The 26,649-nt window shown below is 36.9% G+C and overlaps 1 protein-coding gene across 1 annotated transcript; it reads left to right on the top strand.

The window, feature by feature from the left end:
* Positions 1–752: 752 nt before the first annotated feature.
* LOC100890613 (histone acetyltransferase KAT2A-like) lies at positions 753–24,824 on the top strand. The gene is made up of 17 exons (XM_030990853.1): positions 753–975; positions 3,561–3,696; positions 4,838–4,983; positions 6,546–6,635; positions 7,363–7,544; positions 8,071–8,262; positions 13,351–13,631; positions 14,316–14,381; positions 14,863–14,936; positions 15,482–15,690; positions 16,695–16,821; positions 17,469–17,579; positions 18,275–18,418; positions 20,223–20,337; positions 22,026–22,126; positions 23,165–23,249; positions 24,016–24,824. The coding sequence occupies exons 1-17, from the start codon at positions 781–783 to the stop codon at positions 24,207–24,209; spliced, it is 2,448 nt and encodes an 815-aa protein (XP_030846713.1). The 5' UTR covers positions 753–780; the 3' UTR covers positions 24,210–24,824.
* The last annotated feature ends 1,825 nt before the right edge of the window (positions 24,825–26,649 follow it).

Raw genomic sequence — 26,649 nt, 5'->3', positions numbered from 1 at the left:
AAAGTTAAAGGAAATCATGATCATTTCATCAAATTATAAGTTAATTTGAACTGAAAAATAAAAATCCTGACTCTATTTCATCTTTGTTTTGAGTACCTATAGCAAAATTCCTTCTGCAAACATTGAAAGTGACTTTGCCTTATTATAAGATGGCTTAGTGCAACGGTGAATTTCAGTTTGGTCTACAACCAGTTCGTCTACTACCCAAGTAGTCTATTCCCTAATGCAACATGCAATAATGGAGGAATACCTTGATGATATACAATTCAGAATTATACAGGTTTTAATTGTTATCAAGTTGAGTTCAATCATGCTTGATTACATTCTTTACACAACTTCTGTTTAAGTTACTCCTCTTTTCATTTTGTTGTGAAGAAGAGAGAAGGGGGAGAGAGAGAGTGAAAGAGAGGGGGGAGAGATAGAGAGAGGGAAGGAGATATAGACAGAGAGAGAGACGGTGAACTTTAGATATATGTTATACGTGGATGTATTTTCATCCTGGGCCGAATATGGGCCTTGTAAGTAACATATCAATCGTCTTGCAATCATTCATAAAAAAAAAATCTAAATTGAAGGAGATGATATTAACTTTGCAACTTTGACTTTACCCCCCCCCCCCCCCCCCCCTCCCTCCCTTCACACTCGGGCTGATCTCGAGCATGTACCCACTCAAATAGAGAAAATGAGCCAGTTTCCGCGCGAACTTTAGTTCAACAAGCAGTACGTAAACCAGCTGTGTAACGTGCGCAAAGACTAGTGATATTATGACTTTTAACAATCATGGCTACTCTTGAGGACGAACAAAGCATCGTTGATTCAGCCACAGAATCTCGGCGTTCTTCAGGATCGCAGCTAAGTCCGACTGAAATTACGAGGTCTGTCAATCTGCAGAGAAATGCACAACGGAAATCTCAAGTCAGAAGTTTTCCAAGAACAAAGAAGTTGGAAAAATTAGGCGTTTACTCTTCCTGCAAGGTATCGTAGTTCTTTGTTATATTGTTCATTACAGTCCCATGCAATCATTTTCGTGTTATTCCTAATTACCCATTACCATTTCACATGTAGGCTAGATGTAGATTGGACTAATCACATGTATTCACCTTGTAAGACGATAGCCTTCTAAACGCCCTCTAGACCGAAAACTTCAGTCTCTCTAATCGTCGGTTGTTCCACTGAGACTACGTCTGGCTCCACTAGACCTCCGATTACAGAGACTGAAGTCTGGGGACCTCTTTCTGTGAGGCACTGTACGGAACAAATGGTTCGGTTCGACCGGACCGCGATGAATGAGATATGCAACGAGATTTTCACTCTTTACATCCTCATAACTGCTGGAATTACAACACAAATTAAAAATAACATATAGACTCTATATAGCTTATTTGACTTACGATAGCTTGCTCATTTAGATCCTAAATTAATGATTAATCCGAGAAAGTCTCGTCGTCAACATTATCCGTCTTGGTTTTAGTTGATGAATATTCATTTTTTCTTTTCGAACGTCCAATAGCTACCGTAGCTACGTACGAGGCCCAGCTTGACCAACGAACTCCCACAAAACGAGTGCTCTGATTGGCCATTTGGCTATGTTTTGGTAGGTGGACCCGGAAATATATCGGCCGCCGGGTAATATTTCGAATGCATGAACGTACCGTTTCACAGTTCGGAAATACAAATTGGATAATTCATATAAGTAAGTCCGTAAATTATACATTTAATATTAAGTTATCAAATTTTGATAACTGTAATTAGGACAAATGACATACCGACCTAATTTACATCTGATTTAGAAATCAGAAAATTAGATCTAAATAAAGAAAATCGGGGAGAAAATGTTTTGACACAAAAAGCTGCCATTGTTGGCTATAGCTACCCCCACGGTACGAGATCTCTGGGTTGCCATCTGTATTGGGGAATGACAACAAATGTCAGTTTTATTAAAGAAATGACCCAAATCAGATGGTTATTGCTGTCTAAACGCCCTCCATCTATATAGGTCTAAATCTTTGTCTATTGCCATTCTGAAAAGAGAGAGCTAGAGTAGAGTCTCCGGTTTGCGGCATCGCCCGGTTTGCGGCCAGGGGTATTTGTTTTAATTAAAAATAAAATGAATATGACTCGATAATAATCATTGAAACCTACCGTGGATTCCACGGTAAGTTATGCTTTGCCGAAAACGTCCGTAGCAGGTGCTCCTGTCGGTACGGAGTATCCGTCAGCGATGTCGGAAATCTACGGCACCAGTCGCCGATGAAAATTCCAGCAGGTGCTAACTTTTAAGTTAAGAGATCGAGGCATGACTAGATCAATATTGTAGCTCTATTTGTCCGATATTTGTCCGATTGGAGGTGAAATTTGATGTTTTTGTGGAAGTATGATGGCTGTGGTCTGTCTCCTATCGCAGATATTTTGATTGTGCCACCGCATGGTCAGTTGCATGGGGTGGCCGCAAACCGGCACGTAATTACGTGTTTTTTCTGGTTTGCGGTGGGGGGTGTTAATACACACATAACATGCGGGATCGTGTATGATGGTATGTGTGCTGATGTGTGTACCCGCTATGACCCGATAGTTTCTAGTAGTACGTACCCCCGTATGGGATGATCCATTCGAGGAAAAGGTGAAATTGTTTAAAACTTGACAAATTTACCGTAGCAACAGATAAACATGAGAATTTGGGTTACCCGTAGTAATTTGGTACATGCTTTCATCGTGACGTAGCGCATTAAGCTTTGTGACGTACGCGTGCCGCAAACCGGTACTGCGTGCCCGCAAACCGGGGAACTCGAAGCATTTCGAAACGTGGTCAATGCTGACCACGCTGTGGGTCAGTTATGTTATTTGTGACTACTATTTAATAAGTAAGTATATGGACTCTTTATTGAGGGTATTGAAGTATTCTGTGAGTATTCCAATAAAAATAGAATCGGCAGTTCCCGCCGATCGGCCGCAGACCGGAGCCACTACTCTAGAGAGAGAAAGAAATAATGAAAGAAACAAACATTTAATTTTGTCATGTCTATTTTAAAATAGATCTAGGCCTAGTCGACTCTAGATCTAGATCTAGGTCTACATCATGATGTGCACAAATTGTAATTGAAGCAAATCAGTTTTGACTGTGTTCTCTGACTAGGTTGATTTCTGTGAGCTGCAGATGTAGAAGATGAGAAGAAGAAAGGAAGAAGAAAACTAAGGAGAGGGGGGGGGGGGGAGGAAAAGAAAACAAATACAAAATGAAACTTCAAGAGCATTAATAAAGTCCAAGACAGTAAAAACAATAGAAGTTTAACTTCCGTTCCTTGGTTCCTTGTAACGTAGAAAGTCCAAAGGAGATATTTTCAGGAGAAATCTGCTCAACGTCATCAAGTGGGGATACCTCAATTTATATAAAATCCTCAGCCAAACAGTAGATAGTTTGAGAAGTTATACCAATCATCTTCTCATATTTTCTCCACAGATAGTTTGTTCTCAGGAGTCAGAATTCAGGTTCAGTCAGAAATCAGACTCGTTATTTGGGCTTTTCTCATGGCAATGTTTCTTTTTCTTTTTCTTTAATACAGGCAGATGAAGCGTGCAAGTGCAATGGCTGGAAGAACCCTAACCCCCCTCCTACCCCGACACAGCCTGCTAGACTGGATGTAACCACACCATTGGCTAGCCGTTCAGACCCATGCAAGAGCTGTGGTCATCAACTCGGTATGTCTGAAGCCCCGGGACCCCACTCACAAAGTCTTTTTTCAATGACAAATGACAAAAATTAGTGACAAATCTGCTGATAACCAATCAGAAGCAAGGATTTCAGTAGCTTATAAGAAAAACTGATTACAAGTTTTGTGAAACGCCCTCCAGATCTATCCATTGTAGAGTTATTTTGTGACATTCCTGAGCAATATCACGTTTTATGATTTTAAAACTCATTTGAAGAGATATCATGTATATACCATAATTACCTTTGGATCAATTGAATGTGCCTTTGGTAGATTTCAAACAGAAATATTGCCCCATATAATTATATCTAAATGCTGTCAAAAGTTCGGCCAAAGTGAGTTGGTAAACCTCAAATGTTTTTGAAATTAGAGGAAAGTCATGTCAAGAATTATCTTCCTCATCTTCATTAAATGTGGAGTTGTCATGGTCTAATGAATAAGTTAGTCACTGGACTGTGATCACATGGTTCACAGTTCCAGTCCCATCGCAGCACTAATATACTTTGGCTGGACATTAATCTACATTTGCCACACTCGACCCAGGTGAGGTAAATGAGTACCTGGCAGGAATTAATTCCTTGAAATGTTAGAGTGCCGTAATGGCAGCCATGCTAAAGCATGGGTAATACTAATGATGTGGAGGGCCAGGAGTGTCTATTCTAACAGACATGAACGCAATGCAAGTGCCCGCAATTATTATTCTCAATATCCCCATGTTGTAGGAAATGATGTTTTATCTTCTCATTCTCACTCACATTTTGAAATGAATTCTTTCCTATAACCACATCCAGGTTTAGTAACATCACTACAGTAAAGCACAATTATCTATGTGCGATAGTAACCCTCGGAGACTGGGCATTTCTTTGTGCTGCCCGTAGATTATGGAATAGATTACCACTAGAAATAAGGGAAGCCCCATCACTAGAAAATTTTAAATCAAGACTGAAAACTCAATTGTTCATGTAGTATGTATAGCACAACATTTACGAGCTCTTGCTGCGCAGTATATCTACATAGTTATTGCGCTGTACAAATGAATATATTTTATTAAATATATATATATATATATATATAAGTAATTCTCATATTGTCTTGCAATCATATGTGAACGATTCTTTTCTGTCAAACAGCTGCGCACGTATCCCATCTGGAGGACGTTGCCGAGGAGGAGATCGACAGACTCCTGGGCATCGTAGTCGACGTCGAACACCTCTTCATGTCCGTTCACAAGGAAGAGGATGCAGACACAAAGCAGGTCTACTTCCATCTATTCAAGGTAAGGTTTACACCATTATTCTGTATGACTAAGTATTCCAAAGGCTGCAGTGCTAAGCAAAAAATGTTTAAAGGTTTTAAAGATATTACGTCCCTTTTGCAGCCAACCTCAAATTCTGTAGAACTTTGCAGAAATTATGAATATGTCATGTATGTCCTATCTGTGAAATTTAAACGTTAGCAGTGTCCTAATATTCAAATTATGCAAGGAAACCCGTTTACTTGCTAGACTTCACTGTCAGACACTATTTTCAGTATTGCCTGAGTGACTGGTTTTTTTCTTCTTTGGTAATAACATAAATAAAATGAGTTGTAAAGGATTTGTCTACATTAATAACCTACTTCTTGTAATGGCCAAAATTAAACTGATTGAATATTTGCGCAGCATAAAACGTACGACCATGCGGTACAATGGTCTGATAATCAAGACTATTAGTTATTGGCTCTATAGCTCCTAAGTCGATTTGGCAACTAATAGTCATTATTTTCCCACTTACTGTAAAGACGTTTGCAAGCCCCCCTTTTTTAAGGGGAGTTCTAAATTAGTATTATTTTTCAAATGCCATTGGAATTTAACCTTTTCATTTTTTGGGCCGGCAAATGGGACATAGTACCTTGGCCGGGAGGGATTAGACCACCCTGCTGGTCACTGACAGGTGGTTATCTCATCAACTCAGCTCTCAATTAACATAAGAAAAAGAGGATCATGGGGGACCAACGGGCACCGCTTTGCGTTGTTTTCTTTATAGAGGGAGCAAGTAGCTACATGTACAAGTAGTGCAGTGGGGCTTTAAAAGGTTAATTTGAAAGAAGACAAACAGCGTAACATGCTTAATGTGCGTCCAAGTGGAGGTGCTTTTGGTAGGGATTGAAAAGCAGAGTAAAGCAACAACGATTCCATTAATGTTATGTCACAAGATTTCACTCATTGGAATGAACTAAATTGATAACCTTTATTGGCTTTATGGTTTGATGTCTGCATATCACATTTTCAATTTTAGCCTCTTCTCTTCTCTATTCCAGGAATAACAATGGACTAAAAAGTCGATCAAATGTTAGCAAATGTTTTGACTGTAAATGTGGTTTCTACTTTCATTTCTTACATTTTTATAAGAGTAAAAAGAAAAGTTTGATGTCACTAATGTAAAATGAATTAAAGCCTGTCTGCACTAGTTTAGTCAGGAGGGATTAGACCTCCCTGCATGATCACTGACAGGTGGTTATCTCATCAAATAAGCTCTTAATTAACATAAGAAAAAGGGGATCATGGAGGACCAACAGGTACCGCTTAGGCATTGTTTGCTATACTCTCTGGAGGATGAAAATGTAGTGAAAATAGAGTGAACATTCACTCCTTTCTTCTTAGAGAGCGCTCTAAAATCAATTGATATTCACTCATAACAAGTGATCCCTGACATCACTCCCAAGAAAGTGAAAATAGACTGAAAATTCATTTTTTAATAAATCAAATTTTTTAGAGAGAGAGTATAGAGAGCGCAAGTAGCTACAAGTAGTGCAGTCCCGATTTAAATCAACATTTTTGTCCGTCTGTTTTGTAAACAGCTCCTGAGGAAGTGCATCCTGCAGATGAGTTCACCGTCCGTAGAAGGTCCTTTGGGTCGCCCTCCGTTTGAGAAACCAAGTATTGCTAAGGTAAGCCAGACACTGCAGAGTCTACATTGGAAGGTGATCATGCCAATTTTCTCTCCATGATGATCACTCTAAAGCGCCATTAGACACTATAAAGATGTGCAGTATTATATTATTATTATTTCTGTCATTTTCTTTGTCTTACCATATGGCTTCTCCCCTTCACCCTTCAGTGCATTTTGTCATCTGTGTGTTAATTTGCAGGGCCACTTTGGTATGTTAGGTCTAAATAAAAATTGTATTGCCCTATGCATCTGACCCAAAAATCTTGAAATCTTGAAGTCAGCTTTTTAATTTTTTGTTTGTTTTTGTCACTGTTTTTTTTAGAGAAAAAGAGAAATATCAGCTCAAAGAGGTAGTAAAACAAAAAAACAAAAACAGAAGAAAGATTTCCGACTGACCTACAGGGCACCTAAAGGGTAACATAACATCTTTTTTTTTAGGCCTTAGGGAGAAATACATTAAAAAAACCCCACTATGATAGTGAAATGCCGTGGCTCAACCCTTATGCCTATTCATTTCTGGAAGGGTCTTTGTGGTCAAGGATTAGCGTTGTGATTGTTTACAATCATTTTGGCCTCTGATTTTTCTCTCTTTCTTTATCTGTTTCTCTATGTGTCTCTGTGTCCCCCTCTCTTGCTCTCTCTCTCTCTCTGTCTTTGTCTCTATCTCTGTCTCTCTATCTCTCTCTCTCTCTGTCTCTCTCTTCCCCCCCTCTCTCTCTCCCCAGGGGGTGTCCAACTTTGTCCACTTCAAGTTTGGTCACCTGGTCCACAAGGATTGGATGACGATGTACGACCTTGCCAAGATGTTTCTTCACTGTATGAACCATTGGAAGTTAGAGACGCCCACAGCCAGGAAGCAAAGAGCGCAGGTGGATGAAGCAGGTGCATACAAGGTCACCTACACAAGGTGAGCTCAACAAGCCAAGGGCTGCTTTCCTTTTCTTTGCTGCAACAAAATAAATTCCAATTCATGTGCCAATGAATGGGTTTAGCTTAGGATTAGCTGAGGTTTAGGTTAGGTTTTGGGATTTGATCAGGGTTTATGAGTATGGATATCGTTATGGTTAGATTTAGCTTAGAATTAGCTGAGGTTTAGGTGAGGTTTTGGAATTTGATCAGGGTTTATGATTATGGTTATGGTTATGTTTAGATTAGGTTTAGCTGAGGTTTAGGTTAGGTTTTGGGGTTGGGTCAGGGTTTATGCTTAGGGTTATGGTTAAGTTTAGGTTAACTTTAGGTTAAGTTTAGCTTATGTTTAGCTTAGGTTTGGGGTTTGGTCAGGTATATGATTGGGATTTATGTCATCTCCAGGGTTGATGGTGAGTGTTAGTAAATGTCTGTAAAACAATAGCACTTTTCCCATACACACAATCGTGTCATATATCATCATTCCATCATTTGATTTCCCAAATATTTTCTTTTTCTTCCTACAGATGGCTGTGCTACTGCCATGTGCCATCTTTCTGCGACAGTCTACAGCATCATGAACCAACGGATATCTTCGGTCGGACTCTCTTGAAGACGGTGTTCCCTGCGATGAAGCGGCAGGTCTTAGACATGCTACGATCAGAGAAAGACAACATGCCTGCTGAGAAACGCAATCTGGTGCTGACTCACTTTCCAAGGTAAGATCATGGCCTCCTCTTTAAAGGCATCGTTTAACAATTTAAATCTGAGATGAACGGCCCTTTATATTATCAGCGTTTGTGATATGGTGATATATTGAAGCCCTAACAAAAATTGCGCTTCAAAATGATCATGAAGTGCCTCAAATAAGTTAAAATCTTTGAGTGACTGGTTATACCATACTCATTTTCCCCTAGAGACTGAAGTGTTATAAAAAAACATTAGGAAAACAGAATCTGATTTCTAATTCCTATCATAACTGTCTTGATAATCAGACAGGCGATCGACTTGTAAAAAATATGGGGTTCCTGACTGACCTAAATGTTTATAATTATCATTGCAGCATGAGCTAAATCAAGGATTTTGTTTAGAATCTGAGACAAAGTTACCCAATCCCTTTAAAGGTAGGCAATATTTTCCATGAACAAGAAAGATGTGCTTTGTGTCCTTTTCCTGATTTCATTGGAAATATGTTGTATAGGTTTAGATCAAATTTATGTTATATTCAGATTCAGATTCAGATTTTATTTCCGTTTCAAAACAAACAAAATATAAACAGACATAATATAATACAGTCAAATATAATATAAACAAAGTAAATTCAGTATTATGTAGAACAAAATTTAGTTGATAAGAAATATTGGGAAAAAACAGTACTGAACAATAGAAAAAAAAAATGACCTTGATGAAGTAATTCAAAACGGAGGGGCTTGCTAAAAAAGCAGAGCTTGTATGAGGCAAGCCCCTGACTTAGTTACATGGATACGCTTAAATAATTATGGTCGAAAGCTAATACCAGTAAAACACACTAAAAGGGAATACAAAAAAAAAGAAAAAGTAAAAGTAAAAATAAAAGTAAGATAAATATAGTAACAGAGAGAGAGAGAGAGAGAAAGGGGAGAGAGCAAGAGAGAAATAGAGAGCGAGAGAAAGGCAGGAAGAAGGAGATGGGGACAGGAGGCAGGTACACCACCAGGTCGTTAGGCTTGTTTAGATTATTCTTAAAAAAGAAACAAAAAAGGAGGAAAGGAGGAATAACAAAAGGAAAGATTTGTTTTATCTTTCCGTAGGTTTAGATTTTTGAGCTTGGCTTATTGGTGGGGAGTATTGGCTGATTAATGTTTTCCTAAGTTTACGTTTAAAATTGCTAAGACTAGGGGCTTCTTTTATATCGTTGGGAAGAGAATTCCAATAGGCACATCCAGCGAAGACAAATGAATTCTGTGCAAATAATGTTCGTGTTAAGGGTAAGTGATAACAGTTCCGTTGTCTAGTCGGGTAATTGTGTACAGAGGCATTTTTGCAGAACATATCGGAAAAAATTGCGGGGAGGTCGTCTTTACTTAGTTTGAACATAAATTGGCCGAGTTGGAACACATAGATATCTTTCACTTTGAGAATATTATTTTCGAAAAATAAAATATCTGTATGAGATCTGAATTGTGTTTGAAATATTATCCTGAGTGCTTTTTTCTGCAGCAGTAGGATCCTATTTAATTGTGTTTGTATTGCACATCCCCATGCTATAATCCCATAATTAATGTATGGTAATATTAAGGTATGATATAATGTAAGAAGAGTTCGAGAAGGAAGAAAGTATTTGAGTTTATTGATAATACCGATGTTTCGTGAAATGGTTTTGCATATATTATCGATGTGAGTTTTCCATGATAATTTTTCATCAATAAACACTCCCAAGAATTTGGTTGTAGAAACATTAACAAGAGCAGCGTTATCAAAAATAATTTCACCTGGCAAACTATTGATTTTGTTGCTAAATAGCATGTAATTGGTCTTCTGCAGATTAAGTGATAGTTTATTAGCCTTGATCCAGTCAGTTACATTTTTTAGTTCAGAGTTTACAGTTCTAAGTAGTTGGTTCGCATTCTCATGAGAAAAGAAAATGTTGGAGTCATCTGCAAAAAGTATAAATGATAATAAATTTGAAGATTTTTGAATGTCATTAATATAGGTAATAAAAAGAAGGGGGCCGAGTAGGCTACCCTGCGGTACACCACAGGTAATAGGAAGTGTAGAAGAATTACAGTTGTTAACCGATACAAATTGAGTCCTATCTGTAAGGTAACTCCTGAACCACTCCAAGGCCTTCCCTCTAATACCATAGTGAGAAAGTTTGTGAAGAAGAATTTCATGGTTTATAGTGTCGAAGGCCTTGGAGAAGTCCAGGAATATACCTACAGTATGCAAACCTTTATCAATGGAAGTGGTAACTGTTTTCATAAAAGACAAAATTGCATGCGAGGTGCTATGATTTTCACGGAAACCAAATTGGAAGTGTGAGAAAATATTGTATTTTTTAAAAAACGTGGTTGTTCTTGTAAAAACAAGTTTCTCAAGAACTTTAGATATTACCATGTAGCAGTTAGTATAGACCTAATAACCTACAACTAAATATCCACAAAAAGCAGTCTTGTATGAAAAAAATCAAGCACATTGAAACACCAACCTCTATCTGACGTCTGCAAATATGTAACTGTAACTTTCAAGTATGATGTCAAATGAGCAGTTTGGTTTCAATTCCCCTCTAATTTGAAAAAGATGTGTACAGTATTTGACATGACTGCCTTAAAGGTACTATGTCCCATTTGCAGGCCCAAAAAATGAAAAAGTTAAATTCCAACTGCATTTGAAAGATAATACTAATTTAGAACTTCCCTAAAAAAGGTAGGGCTTGAAAATGTCTTCAAGTGGGAAAATACCGACTATTAGTTGTCAAATCGACTTTAGGGCTATAGAGCCCAAAAGTAATAGTATTGATTTTCAGACAATTGTACCGAATGGTTGTACGTTTTATGCTGCGCAAAGATTCAATCAGTTTAATCTTGGCCATCACAAGAAGTGGGTTATTGATGTAGACAAATGCTCATGTACCCTTTACAACTCTTTTCATGTATGTTATTACCAAAGAAGAAAAAAAGCCAGTCAGTCACTCAATAGTGTCTGACAGTGAAGTCTAGCAAGTAAACGGGTTTCCTTGCATAATTTGAATATGAGGACACTGCTAACGTTTAAATTTCACAGATAGGACATACATGACATATTCATAATTCCTGCAAAGTTCTACAGAATTTGAGGTTGGCTGCAAAAGGGACATAGTACCTTTAATAGTTTGTTTTTCTCTATTTCCTCATTCTTTTTCTCAGTAACTTGCTCTTATATTTGTCTGTCTCTCCTGTTTTTCCACTCATTTCTACATCTGTCTTTCTCTGTATAAATATGTATTCATATGACATCCTGTTGACTCAGTAACTATGTACTTAATGCAAAATATATTACTTCATTATGCCTTATCCCTTTTTCTAGAGAATACAAGCTTTATGTACTTCCTGTTTGGATCTATGAGTATTGATTGTCATGTGTATGCAGATGTACGACTGCTGCAATAGAGGGGTGAAGTGTGACGTCATCAAAAATCTATTTTTAGAATTTATCAATTTTTTTCTTCATTTTCCAAATGAGCATCAAAAATAATGACCAAATGTCGAAAACCAATTGAATAGGTTAAGTATTGGCTAAGGATTGGCTGAGATATGACCATCTGACCATTTGTGCTCTGGCTCGTAATGTTATGAACCAGAGCAATATAACATTGAGTTCCTATAGGAAATCTATTTATTCAGATGGTCTTATCTCAGCCAATACTTAATATATTCAATTGGTTTTTTCGACATTCAGACATTATTTTTATGCTCTTTCGTAAAATGAAGAAAAAATTGAGAAATTCTCAAAATAGATTTTTGATGACGTTACACTTCACCACTCTAAAAGTGTTGATTGTCATGGGTATGCAGATGTGCAACTGCTCCACAATTCTGATGTTTTCATACTAACTAGTGCAATTTAGACATCAGGCTCTTTACAAGGCCAAGTCCATTGCGTTCTATATAATATTAAAGTCACCGACAAAGAGACAAGTTTTGGTCTGATTTCATGCTCTTGTTAGCAAAGAATGGTGATGGTGTTGTTATCAAAACAATTCATTCATGAGAGGTATCGGTGCGTGTACGCTAGCTGTCTGACCTGAATAGGTGTCTCTTTGCATTTGAGGTTAGCTGCAAAAGGGACATAGTACCTTTAAAAAGAGAAAAAACTATTCTCACATTGCCATTTTGGCTTTAATATGAAAATTGAATATGCCATATTATTCTTTTTGCCATCATTAACAAGTTTTGGTGCAAAATTGTATATTATTTCTTAGTGTTATGAAATAGTTCAGTTCAGTTCAGTTCAGTTTATTAATTTTTCTCAAGCATAAAAACAATATAATAATATATACAAAAAATGGCAAATATACATAGTAAGAGAAAAAACGGAAACTACAACAAAGTTTATAAAAACTTGTATGGCGTAGTTCCCAGTAAAGGGAAAAAAATACATGGTATAAACAATTGCAATAACAAAATACAAAATTATGCAGATAGTTTGATCATTCATTATGAAATCAGTTTTGCTATTTGTGTATCATATACCAAATTTAGTCTAAACAGACTATGTTTAATGCATGATATTATTGTATGACTTGCTTCTGATCTCCCTCACATGTACCTAATATGAGGGTTAATTTAGTTTTGCAGTCATGTATGTGTTTACCTTATCTTTATATTTGTTTTATGTATGCACCAGCCGATGTGGAGAGCCTCTCAACACAATTTTTAAATTCTTTTAGGGTGATCCCCAGGCATTGGCTGGTGCTAAATATGATACTGTTAATGTTATATAATTGTGTCAACCCTGTGATGTTTTCTATGTATTGTTATTATGCCTGGAAATGAAATAAATTAATAAATAAAATTAAATTGGAACATCTTTACAATTATTTGCTGAAGAAAATTTCTGTAAAATCCCTTTTTTTCCTCCAGATTCTTATCGATGTTAGAGGAAGAGGCATACAATTGGAACAGCTTTAAAATTCAGTCTCTAATGAAAATTTCTGTAAATCCCTTTCTTTCAAGATTCTTATCGATGTAAGAGGAGGAAGCATACAACAGTAGTTCACTTATCAATTGGAACATCTTAAAAAATAATTTTCTAAACAAAATGTCTGTAAATCCCTTTTTTCCCTCAAGATTCCTAGCAATGCTAGAGGAGGAAGCATTCAACAGTAGTTCACCTATCTGGGACCCTGAGTTTACCCCAGTCCAGGAAGCAGTACCAATGGCCTCACCGGACGAGAACACCGAGCTGGAGGATCCATTGGACCCCTCTGCCCAAGCGCTTGGTCGGATCACCGTGACGACCACGACAGGAGTGCCCTCTTTGGCAGATGGGCATACGACCTTTAACCTCAGTCCAGGGTTGGTGAACGTGAGAAGAGCTGCAAGATTAAGTGCTCTCGCTGCCACTCAAGGTAGGGATATAAAGGATAGGTGGAAAGGAAAAGTGGAATTGATTTTCTTTTTTAAAAGCTTTAAAGGCATCGTTTAACAATGTTAAATCTAAGATGCATGGTCCTACATGTTATCAGTGTCTGTAATATGGTGTAATATTGAAGCCCTAAAATCTTGCGCTTCAAAATGATCATGAAGTGCCTCAAAAAAATCTTTGAATGACCGGTTTTATCATACTCAGTTTCCCCAATAGACTGTACTTTTATAAAAACCGTTAGGAAAATGCAGAATTTGATTTTGATTTCCAATCATAAATATCTTGATAATCGGCTTGTAAAAGTCATGGGGTTCCTGACTGACCTAAAGGTTTCTAATTATGATTGCAGCATGAGCTAAATCCAGGATTTTGTTTCAGAATCTGAGACAAAGATACCCAAACCTGTTAATGTTTGTATATTGCAGACTAAGTTCTGAGAATAATGAGAGATTTCTTGATAGAAAGACGTGTCCCTTGCAGAAAAGGGGCAGAATTAAAAAAAATTGTTTGTTTTTGTTTTGAGAGTACTTCTTTAAAAGCAAATTACTCTAAGCTTTCCTTCACTCTATTAAAAACGTTCCCCCTCAATTATGGTAATTGGTAAATTGTAACTTCTTGTAAACCTGTGACCATCACACACTTTTTCAAATAATGTTTTGTTTTTCAGCCACTGATAAACGTAAAATTGATGAATTACCGACTGAGGAAGAAATCAAGAGGCAGCGACTAGAGGGTATACAATGATTAAACATTATTAAAAATGGAAATTTAAGGTATTATTTGTAATTTTGTAATGCTCATGACAAAAGTTGCATTCTTTATATTTTGCCTTAGAGTGGAAAACATTAAACAATTATAAAACTGTATAAATGACAAATGATCAACATTAATTAATAATCATTTCCTGTAAAACAAAATGAGAATTCTTTTTCTGCAGCTATGCATATAAATTTAAAAATCTCATATATCATCATAACTAAATGGTTAAAACTAAGAAATCAAAAGTTCTTTTCCCACCATATATAATTGTGACTCCAATCCTCTTTTAGCCTGATTTTACATTATGCATTTAGACATTTAAATGGTACCTTCAAGGTGCATACCTGGTTTTGCCAATGACATTATTACTAGATAACTTCAAACTTTGTTTATCATGTTACTATTTTTTGTTACCTTGAAAAAGTATTCTTTTCACCATTCTACCACCCCTATAGAGGATATTCCAGATAATATTCTAGGTGAGGTGCTATCAACCGTTACAGACCCTGCTGCCATGGTAGGCCCAGAGGTATGTTTGGGACCATTAAACCTTTTGTTAAGATTTTTAAAAGTTTAGTTAATGATTAGCAAGAAATTGGACATTTCAAGATGCTTTGATTTCCCCAATTTTTTCTTCACAATTGGAATAAAGAAGAAATGATAGGAATACAATTATATCCTCGGCCCAAAAGACCATTCAATTGTAAGACTAACATGTATGAAGCCTACAGACAGCTGTTTGAGATTTCTTTGTACCTCTGTATGTGCTGTGTAAGGAGGGATCCTGGCGATAACCCCAGTGTGGGGACAGATATATGCACTACAATCCATTAGAAACCATCTAAACATACATGTACATATCTGCTCATGCATTATTTGTTTTTATACTAATTTTGATAGTAATGTTGGAACGGCAGGGGTGTCACTTTACGACAGACATGTTCGTTTTTTAGGAAGCCACCATTATTTTTATTATTATTATTACAAGTAAAACAATATAAAACCATATTCATTGTGTTTCATTCAATCTTATTTTTTCACAACCACCTCAATATTTATCTTTATTTCTTCCAGGGTAATCTGTTTGCTGCTCACTCTGCCCGTGATGAGGCTGCAAGGAACGAGGAGAGGAGAGGGGTGATAGAGTTCCATGTCATCGGTAATTCAGTCACACGGAAACCTTCAAGACAAACACTCATATGGTTGGTGGGTCTACAGAATGTCTTCTCACATCAGCTACCGAGAATGCCCAAGGAATACATCACCAGACTCGTATTCGATACGTAAGTCTACCAATCAAGATGATGGCAGGTCTGGTAGTGGTCCATGGTGATGATGATGATGGTGGTGATGATGATGATGATGATGTTGATGATGTTGATGATGTTGATAATGTTGATAATGATGATGATGATGATGATGATGATGTAGATGATGATGTAGATGATGATGATGGTAGTGATGATTGTGATGATGATGATGATGATGATGATGGTGATGATGATGATGATGATGATGATGATGATGATGGGGATGATGATGATGATGATGATGATGGGGATGATGATGATGATGGGGATGATGTTGATGATGATGACGTCTTCTTACACCAGCTTCATCGGATGCCCAAGGAATACAATCACCAGACTAGTATTTGATACGTAAGTCTACCAATCAAGATGATGGTTGTGGTGGTGGTTGTGGTTATGGTTGTGTAGGTGGCTGTCCTGGTAGACTGGTATGGTAGTGGTTTGCATCTAGTGGTGGTTGTAGTGATGATAATGATGATTTTGTTGTTGGGATGGAAGTAGGTGGGTATGATGATGATATTAGTGGTAGTGGTGATGGTGGAGGTGGTGATGATGATAACAAAGACGTTGATGATAATGAAGATGTTGATAATAATGATTATGATGATGTTGATAATGATGATGATAATGATCATCATTATCATCATTATTTCAAGTCATCACCCGACTACTTCCCAGTAATATCTAGGAAAAGTCAGAATCACATCATTGGTCTCTGACAGTTCCCTCCCAGTGCATGTTTCATTCAGCATGCCACAGCTCAGTAGATGGGTCTGTGGTGATGTTGATAGTGGTGATGATGATGAAAATGATGATGATGAATTGATGACAATGATGATGACAGTGTTGGTGATGAAGGTGGTGGTGATGATGGTGGTGGTGGTGGTGGTGATGGTGATGATGACGATGATGATGATGATAATGATGATGATGAAAACGAAACCATAAAACACACCTTCTATCAATAACTCTTCCAGAAAGCACAAGACACTGGCATTAGTGAAGGAGAACAGAGTAATAGGCGGAGTCTGTTTCAGAATGTTTCCAACCCAAGGATTCACAGAGATTGTCTTCTGTGCCGTCACTTCTAATGAGCAAGTCAAGGTACGTCTAAATAGTAAAGGATGATTTCACTTGGCAAAGTGCTATTGTGAGTCAAATTTTTGTCTGGGGCTTTTGTCATGAAATTTGTGTTAACAGTAAAATGTAATGAATATATGGTTATTGGCACAATACCAAATTGGCTCCAATCTTGTGCAGTGTGTGTTCAATTAAATACGGCTATAGCATACATCAAGATATCCATTCAAAACTCTTTAATACATCATTGTTCTTACAATGTTTCAGGAATGCCTGATTTTTTTTCCCTGTTAACTGTGTTTCAGGCTATTTAATCTTCTTGTTTAACACTGATCAGTCAATTCCCTATTACAGTCATTTAGAACTCTGGCTTCTTTTGCTACTATCATGACCACAAACATTACCACTAATGCAAATAATGTCGGGGTTCCAGTATGTCTAGGCCTCTTTTATATCAAGTTAAATTAATAGTATCTTTGCCTATCACTGTCATTGTTGGTCAAACAGTTTTTGAGCTTCAAGTAACACCTGGCTGGAATGCTACCCAGGGAGTGGAGATTGTGCACACAGTAATAGTACATTTGTAAAGCGCTTAGAGACATTTGTATTAAGCGCTATATAAAAGCTAAATATCATTATATTATTATTATTATCTTAATCATTTTTTCCAGGGTTATGGTACCCATCTAATGAATCATCTCAAGGATTATCATGTCAAGCATGGTGTTCTTCATTTCCTAACATTCGCTGATGAGTTTGCCATCGGATACTTCAAGAAACAGGTAAGTATTGAATAAGCACATTAATTGAGGAGGCCTGCTGGCTCACTGGTAGAGCAGTGCTCATGTATTTTCGTGTTTATCACAATTCATTTTGTCTGCTTTATACCCACCCCCCCCCCCCCCCCAAAAAAAAAAAAAACACACACACACTCTCTCTCTCCCCCCTCTCTCTCTCTCTCTCTCCTCTTTGTTGCTCTGACTTTACTGTATCTTGATATTTCATTTTCTAACTTTCTTCTCTCCTCTATTTTTCTTTGTATATCAGTCATAGTTATGTATTCTGTTTTCTTTGCCCTACCAAATCTCTCTCTCCCCCTCTCTCTCTCTTTCTCTATATCTCTTTCACTGTCCCTCTCTCTCTTTCTCTGTCTCTCTTTCACTGTCTCTCTCTCTCTCTTTCTATGTCTGTCTGTCTGTCTTTCCCTGTCTGTCTTTCACTGCCTCTCTCTTTCTTTCTCCGTCTGTCTGTCTCTCCCCTTCTCTTTCTTTTTCTGCCTTTTTTCCCTGTTATGATATGGTCTCCTTTCCATTTTCTTATTTCTTTCACTATATTATTTGCTGAGAGCAAGAAGGAAGTTTACTATGTGTGTAATGATATGAGTTATCAATGGCCTTCTGTCTCTCAGCATACATTATCTTGTCCTGTCTTGTCAATTGTCTCTCATTTAACTTTTCTCCTCATTTTTTCCCTGCAGGGTTTCTCAAAAGACATCAAGATGCCCAAGTCCAGTTATGCTGGTTATATCAAGGACTATGAGGGCGCTACACTCATGGGCTGTCAGCTCAACCCACGTATACCGCACACTGAGTTCTCTCTCATCATACACAGACAGAAAAAGGTATGTTTACCCCACATTGAGTTCTCGCTCATCATACACAGACAAAAAAAGGTACAATTACATTTCTGAAATGTTGAGAAAGAAATCAGAATGTCCTTGGAATGGATTTAGACTTTAATCGCTAAGTAGGGAGTGTATGATAGAGTAGAGGTGCCGTGAATCATAAGATCCGCGGTTCAAGTCTCACCGCGGCACTAATGTCCTTTGGCTTGACATTTGCCACTCTCTACCCAGGTTCGTTCGTTCGTGTCTCCTTAGATCAAGATTACTGTAATCTTGATCTTCGGAGTAGCTGCTACAACCGGCCGTGTCAGACACGTTGCCCCGGGGTGCAAGATAGGACTCTTGTAGCGTGCCCCCATTTAAAACAATTATACAGTTACAGTTAACAATACATTTAATTAATAGTATGAAACTATTAAAATTACTCTCATGTTACGGGAAAAAATACTGCATATACATATATTGTGAATCAATTGATTTGGTCGATCCAGTTCGATGGCACAAACACGGCACTATACTGGACAGAGATCCTAATAATTACAGAGCTTGGTCTTGTTGCTCTGTTCGCCAGCAGTTTAAGGATATGGAATCCCGCGGCACATTACTCACAAGAGTTCTAACAAGCCAAGCTTATACAGAGCCTATAATAAGTAATGTCGTACATGTACCACCCACCGATTGATCATAACTCATAACTGAAAACACGAAATGGTAACCATCTAAAATTTCATAGTTGTGATAAATATCTATAAAGATTTATCAAGCACCAAAAATAAATAATATCATGTTCAAGAAAAGGATATATACACTTTATATTCTTCTTTCGTGTCCTCAAATGCTTTGCCAGGCCTTGGCACACTGGAGAGCCTTCTCATTTGCTGCCACCAGGTCTTCCAGGCAGCATTATTCGATTAGGAGTGGACATCTTAATAGGTGTACCCAGGTGTTAAATGGATACCCAGTAGGATGCGAAACTTAATGTGGTTAGATTAGCAAGTGGCGCTTGTAAAATGACGACTGGCTGGAATGCTCCCCAGGGAGTGGAGAATATGCATACATTGTGTGCGAGTAAGCATGGGGTAATAACATGTATCTGTAAAGCACATTGAGAGGGCCTGCGGTCCTGAAATGCGCTATATAAGGACGATCTATTATTATTATGATCATTTTTGTTCATTTTTTTCTCTCTACATGATGATGATGATGTATATGTGGCATTAAATCAAGTGGCAATTGTTGTGTGTGGTCATTTTGACTGTGTTTATATGAACTTGATGTAAAGGTGTCATAGTGGAGAGGAATTGATCCAGCACTGCTTTTATCCTTTTGTAAGACATTAATCTGCAAATGAGACTATTACTTTAACTATAATAACAATGATAGTAAATATATTTTATTCTTGTATAGCGCACTTTACATTATGATATAACGTCTGTATGCACTTTTTCCAAATGACATACCCCATCTTTAGCTCCAGCAACTGTAGCACTCGATGCATTCAAGGAATAAATCCTATGAGGTACCCACTTTCTACACCTGGGTCGAGTGTGGCAAAGGACGTGAATGGTTTGTCAGGGATTTGAACCCTGTACCTTGTGTTTTACAGTCTGGAGACTTGTCCACTGGACAGCAACACCTGTACTGTTCATTCTGTGAAATACAATTTGAGCCTGTAAGGGTCTCCTGGGCTAAGCTTATGGTAATCATTTCCAAAGTACTTCAGATGTTAGACCATAATGCAATATGCGCTGGAAAACAAATCAAACATTATAACAATGATTTCCTGTGTGTCTTAAATTAGATTGTGAAGAAGCTGATTGAGATGAAGCAGCATGAAGAGAGAAGTGTCTATCCTGGCCTGACATGCTTCAAAGAAGGCGTCAGGCAGATACCGATGGAGAGTATTCCTGGTCTAGGTAAGTACACAGTTGATTATCTCTAAGGCCTAAACAAAAAAAGATGTTGTATTGCCCTTTAGGTGCCAAAACATAGGTCGGTCGGTCGAAAATCTTTAAAAAAAACTTTTTATTGTTGTTAACTCCCTCTTTGGGCTGATATTTCTCAGTTTTGAATGCTTTCATACAATTTTTTCTCTAAAAAACAGTTACATTTTTTTTTTTTGGGGGGGGGGGGGGGGGGGTTAGTCGCAAAAGGCAATACAACATCTTTATTTTTAGGCATAATGAAATGTATGTCACATAGGAAAGATCATCATATCTGAAGTAGAGTAAGTAATCTCTGCGTGATAAGATTGTGAGTAGAAACAAGTCTATCCAGTAATTCCAGACTACCCTAGACCAATATGCTTTTAGGAGGGTGTGAGCCCAAAACTGATGGAGAGCATTCCTTGTATAGGGAAGTAATGCTACTACACACATGCGAGCCAAGTTACTCGTGGCAACTAAAATGTCCCCGCTCTAAGAAAATATTAATTTTATCTCCTACATTTGTTCAAAGAATGCATTCAGTCCGTTCATATTCTGATCTTAGTTATATGTATGGGCAAGTTATACAAGCTGTTTTGGTAACCATCTATATGTGTGTATTAATAAAGTAAGATTGTACTTAAATTATAGATTCATTCCATCATTTTCTTTCTTCAACCTAAATCATACATAACTGAACTCCAAGGTACATGCATGTACACTGTACATGTTCTTTGTCTTGTGGGTGTACATAGAAGTGGATTGTATTTCTACCATCATATATGGTTTCATGTATTTTTTAATTTTTATTTCAATGATGTTTTATTAATACTTTTTCCATTCACAAAACAGATTTCATGGAAGGGCACAATACATATTTTGCATAATTGATGCATATATATATATATATATATAAATCAATAGCTTGAAACATCTGTTTATAAAGTATAATAAAAAGGTCATCAGGTCAACATAATTACATTGAAAAGTAAAACTAATCAAAAACCAAAAAATAGTAGTACACAATTAATTTTTTCTATTGTGAAATGATAACTTGCCTTTTCGATTTACAATAACTTGTTTGTTTTTTTTTTAAAACAAAGTCGAAAGCATCCTTTCAAAACAATTAATGCTTGGCTTGTTTTTCTTGTTTATGCACAGGTAAATATATCATGGATATATGGTTACATGCGTTATCAGTAGAATGTCCTTGTAAGAATAAGGAGCTTGCATTAAAGACAAAGTTGAGTTCTGGTCATGCGATTGCATTGTGAAAGAAAATGTGTAGAACGGAACAGAAAAAGTTGATCATGTAGCATGTAAGTATTAGTGTGTACTGGCTCTGGAGTCATCAAAATCATAATAAATTTGGTCGATTCTTGGTAAAGTAACAAGCATTGTACACAGAAAGCTATATATGGGACAACACACATGGTGTTGGGCCTACTTAACTTGATTTCCTTATCTTTCTATGCTCATTACTCAGCCAGTATACATTTTCTACTAAAATTATTTAGCAAATGACATGTACTTGTAATCTTGAACATTCAGTGTACGTTTCATTTGATTCTGTGAGAATTCATTAATTTTTTTAGCAGAACTCAAGTTTATCCTTTAAATCACATGATTCTTTCTTACCCTACATAAATGCAACATTGTTATTTTCTGTGCTTATTCAGTGGATGCTGGATGGAGACCGGTCAGAGAGAAACCAAAGGTCACTCCACTGAACGAGGAACAGGTCCAGTCTGCATTCAAGACCGTCTTGACCGCTGTAAAGGTTAGTGAGCAATTTTTATCTATCCATCCCATGTAATTGATTTACAAGAGGTTTAAAGAATGATGTTCATATGATAAAATGATGAATAACTTGGATAAATACCTTGATTAATGAATAAGTAATGCTGACGATGGTGTGAAATACTACTACGGCATGAAATGTAAGTAAGAAAGATTTTTAAACATATTTCAGTTAATTGATTTTATTGATTCTATGTACTAGTTGTTACCAAGGGAAAGGGTGTTTTGACCTAAGAGATGGCTCAATAAATCAATAAATCCAGTCCATTACTAACCAATACTGTGATTAATCCATTAGTCTTGTTCAGATTACGATGCAGCAAACCGCAGCATTTTTAAAAAAAGATGACATAAGTGTAATATTGTTCACATGTCTCGATCTTATACTGTAACACAGAGCCTAGTGGATATGTGTAAGACCTTTGTTGCACACAGATGCTATTCATTTATACTTACATGTATGTTTTTTTTTTTAACGCAGCTGTTAACTGCATCATATGTAAATAAACCCTTTGTGTGTGCATTGTTACTAGCCCCAAAGGCCTATACCTGTACTGTGTTTTATTCTTAAAAGGAAATCCTACCCAAATAGACAACTAGTCTATTTAAAAGAAAGCAGAAAAATAAGAGAAGCAAACTGATGAAAGTTTCAATTAAATCTGACTAAGTATAAGAAAGTTATACATTTTTGAAAGTTCTAATTCTGTTTGTCTCGTAAGTTCCTTATCCCTTGGGATATTTTTGTACACGGCTATTGGGACAGTTATCCACGTCCTATGTCACAATCCACTGACCAAACTACCAATTTGAGTTTCGCATAGATTAGTGATCTCTTATTTCAAACATTCATAACTTCCTTACTATTGGTACGATTCATTTCAAACTCTTGCCATTCTTTATCTCTTATTGTTTTGCTTTCATTCAAATCAACTTATTACAAGGGTTGGATTGACCTTTAAATATGAAGTGTTTGTTATTTGGTAATAATTGTTGCTTATACTATTGTTTTTTGTCACAGAATCACAACAGTGCGTGGCCTTTCTTGAAACCAGTAGAAAAGAACGAAGCACCAGACTACTATGAGCACATCAAGTATCCTATGGGTGAGTTGAGATGTTCCATAGAAGATTTTTCGATTTGCGCCCATCTTTCTCCTAGTAGATGTTATCTTGATTTGCTTTCCTTTATTAATTGTGTTAAAAAAATATTAGAATAACAGAAATTCATTAAATATCATTTGATTTAATTTTCTTTGTGTTCTATTGTTTTCCAACTTTATGTAACTTTCTTCTTTTTTTTTTGTTCGCAATACTGAAAATTTGTTATTTTTTCAGCTGTCAGGTCAAAAATGTTAACACGAATCTGTAACATCATGTAATTATTTTGTGTAAGTTCATGTCCACACATTCACAAGACTTGGTAGACTGCTATTCTAATCATATTGGTATACACAAGTTTAAAGGGATCGTTTAACAATGTTAAATCTGAGATGCACGGCCCTACATGTTATCGGTGTCTGTGATATGTTGTTATATTGAAGCTCTAAAAAAATTGTGCTTCAAAATGATCAAGAAGTGCCTCAAAAAACTAAAAACTGTTGAGTGACCAGTTTTACCATACTCGTTTCCCCCAATAGACTGTAGTGTTATGAAAACCATTTGGCAAACACAAAATTTGATTTCGATTTTCAATCATAAATATCTTGATAATCAGACAGACGACCAGCTTGTAAAAGTCATGGGGTTCCTGACTGACCTAAAGGTTTATTATTACCATTGCAGCATGAGCTAAATCAAGGATTTTTTAAAAGAATCTAAGACAAAGTTACCGGATCCCGTAAACTCTGTGTTTCTTCTTTCTTACTTTCAGATTTGAAGACAATGACCGAGCGCTTCAAAGGAAAGTATTACAGCTCTCGGAAGCTCTTCATCGCCGACATGCAACGGGTCTTTAGCAACTGCAGAGCATACAATGCAGCAGACACAGAATACGTTCGCTGTGCAAACACCCTGGAACGCTTCTTCCTGAACAAGATCAAGGAACTTGGCATCGTAGACAAATGAAAACCTTGAAATGTGGGATTAAAAGACCCTCTGTATTTTGCAAGGGATTTTTCAAGGGATTTAAAGATCTAGAAAATAAGTAAATTAGAGGTGATACGAATTCTGTTTGAATTTTCAGTTGCATGTCAGAGAGATAGTGAAGTCTAAAAAAAGCCCTACTATATTTTGCTGTTTTCAGAATGCTTGCAGATATGGAAAAGTCTTGATTTTCTTGGACAGAGGTGATGCAAAATTTGATGCAAAAGTTTGAGGAGGATTTTTCAGTTTCATGTCAGAGAGACAGTGAAGTCTGACAAAAGCATTGAAAAAATGACAGATTTACAATCAACGGATCTTTGATTTCTGTTCTGTAGCTCTTGTTCAAAATATGGAAGAACTCTGGTACTTCTCGCAGAAGAAAGTATTTGAATACTTTAGACGGAGCCATGTGGGTTGCATGTTGTTTCATGGACCTCCTGTAAAGCTGAGTCCAGGAATCTTGTTTACAACTCTGAACTTGAGGAAAAGTACAGGAGGTGCGATGGCTCAGTGGTAGACCAGTGGTCTCGTAACCAGGAGGTCCCGGGTTCAAAACCAAGTCATTGAGCTCATGCTCTTAAGTAAGGCTTCAATCCTCATTACCAAGTCCTTCTGTGCGAACTTAAAGCCGTCGGTCCCCTGGTTGCTAACTTACATGTACAAGCATATACATGCTTTCTTAGCAGTCAGGTAAAACAATCAACAAACGTTATACAATGTATAATAATAATAAACATAATAATGTAATTAGTTAGCTATACCTTTTATTCATATTGGGGCACAACTGCCTTAATATCTGAAAATTATGGTTGTGCTTTGAAAGCATCAAACTAAAATCAATAACGTAGCGGCCAAAGAATTTGGATGGAATAAAGAGCCGAAGTCATACTTTACAGTGACTTTGTTGAATTTGGATAACGATAATACTGTAAAGCACTTGAAACTATTCATATTTAACAGGTGCAAGTTTTCCAAATTTCCATCAAAACCACAAGTTTCCATTGCTAAAGGGATGGACAATAAAAATGAACCTTTGATGAGAGATGGCGTTATGTACCTATAAGTGCCTTAACATTGAAATGTTATGATACACAATCTACATGTACTTATTTATTTCTAATACATTGTAGCCTCAGTATAAAGAGCATTGATATAATGAGGTTTCTGTTATAACAAAATTATTTAATTTGCTGGTTTCAGCTCTTTATAATTATTCAGCTGTGTACCTTTTATTCATAGCAAGTGTGCGCATGTAAAAATGACGCCTGGCTGGAATGCTCCCCAGGGAGTGGAGAATGTGCATACATTGTGTGCGGGTAAGCCTGAATCCAATGACCGGGGTAATAATATACTTATCTGTAAAGCGCTTTGTGAGGGCCTCCGGTCCTGAAAAGCGCTATATAAGAACGAGCTATTATAATTATTATCAGGACAGATCTGGTGTAATAGTTGTAAAGTATGGTTTTGCTTCATTAGAATTAAACTAGGACCATGGAAATGATTGTTACAAAGACCAAAGGGTTACCATGGATTAAACAGTTAAAGTCATAAAAGGAAAGAATATGGTCCACAGATTTTGTTGTAATTTAGAATAAAAATAATATGGTACAGCACTTGAAATTGTTAATACTTTACAAGTGCAAAATTGCCATCACAACCACAATTTTCCATCGCTAAGGATGGACTGTAAAGATGAACCTCATGAAAGATGGCGTTATGTACCTATAATTTAAGACATAATGTACATGTACTTGTTTCTTTCTAATATAAGAAACATGATTTCTAGAGTGTTAAAGACATGTAGAAGTGGACTCTCATGGGGGATTTGACACAGTTTGGGTATTTACCTAATAACAGGTGTTGTCAATCTATAATACAAATGTAATGCTTCGCTTCCCCCCATATGGTATGGTCATTATCTTCACCCAAAGACTCTCTGAGAGACTATTCAGGATATTTTTTGATAGGCCTTCTGCACATGGAAACTGAAGACCCTCTCCCTTTAAAAGAGGCTAATCATAACACTTAGATGTTTGAGGTGCCACACTTGTACTAGACTTTTACTACCGTCAGTGGCATAATGAGCAAAACAAAACAAAATTGGGTGGGGGGGGGGGGGGCAGAAAAAAACCATGTAGTTTCAGCAACATTTAATCTATTGAATTAGAATTAAACCATGTTTGACTTTTATTTAGGGGGCAACTGCCCCCCCCCCCCATCAGTACACCAGTGACTACCATTGTAATATTGTAACACATGCACACCTACCCTTATTTCTATGTGAGCTGAGCAGGTTTAATGCTCAGGTATGTGTTGTGCAATTGAAAACTAGTATGCTGTATCAACGGTATACTGATTCAGTCTATTTTTTATTGTCTTGGCCTAACGTTTTATTCACATGTTTCTAATTAAGCTGGTAAAA

Source organism: Strongylocentrotus purpuratus, unplaced genomic scaffold (genome assembly GCF_000002235.5).
Source record: "Strongylocentrotus purpuratus isolate Spur 01 unplaced genomic scaffold, Spur_5.0 spur5_scaffold_19, whole genome shotgun sequence".
NCBI classification, from domain to species: Eukaryota; Metazoa; Echinodermata; class Echinoidea; order Camarodonta; family Strongylocentrotidae; genus Strongylocentrotus; species Strongylocentrotus purpuratus.
Note: the sequence above shows the minus strand (reverse complement) of the source record. Positions and strands in the feature narration are given on the sequence as shown.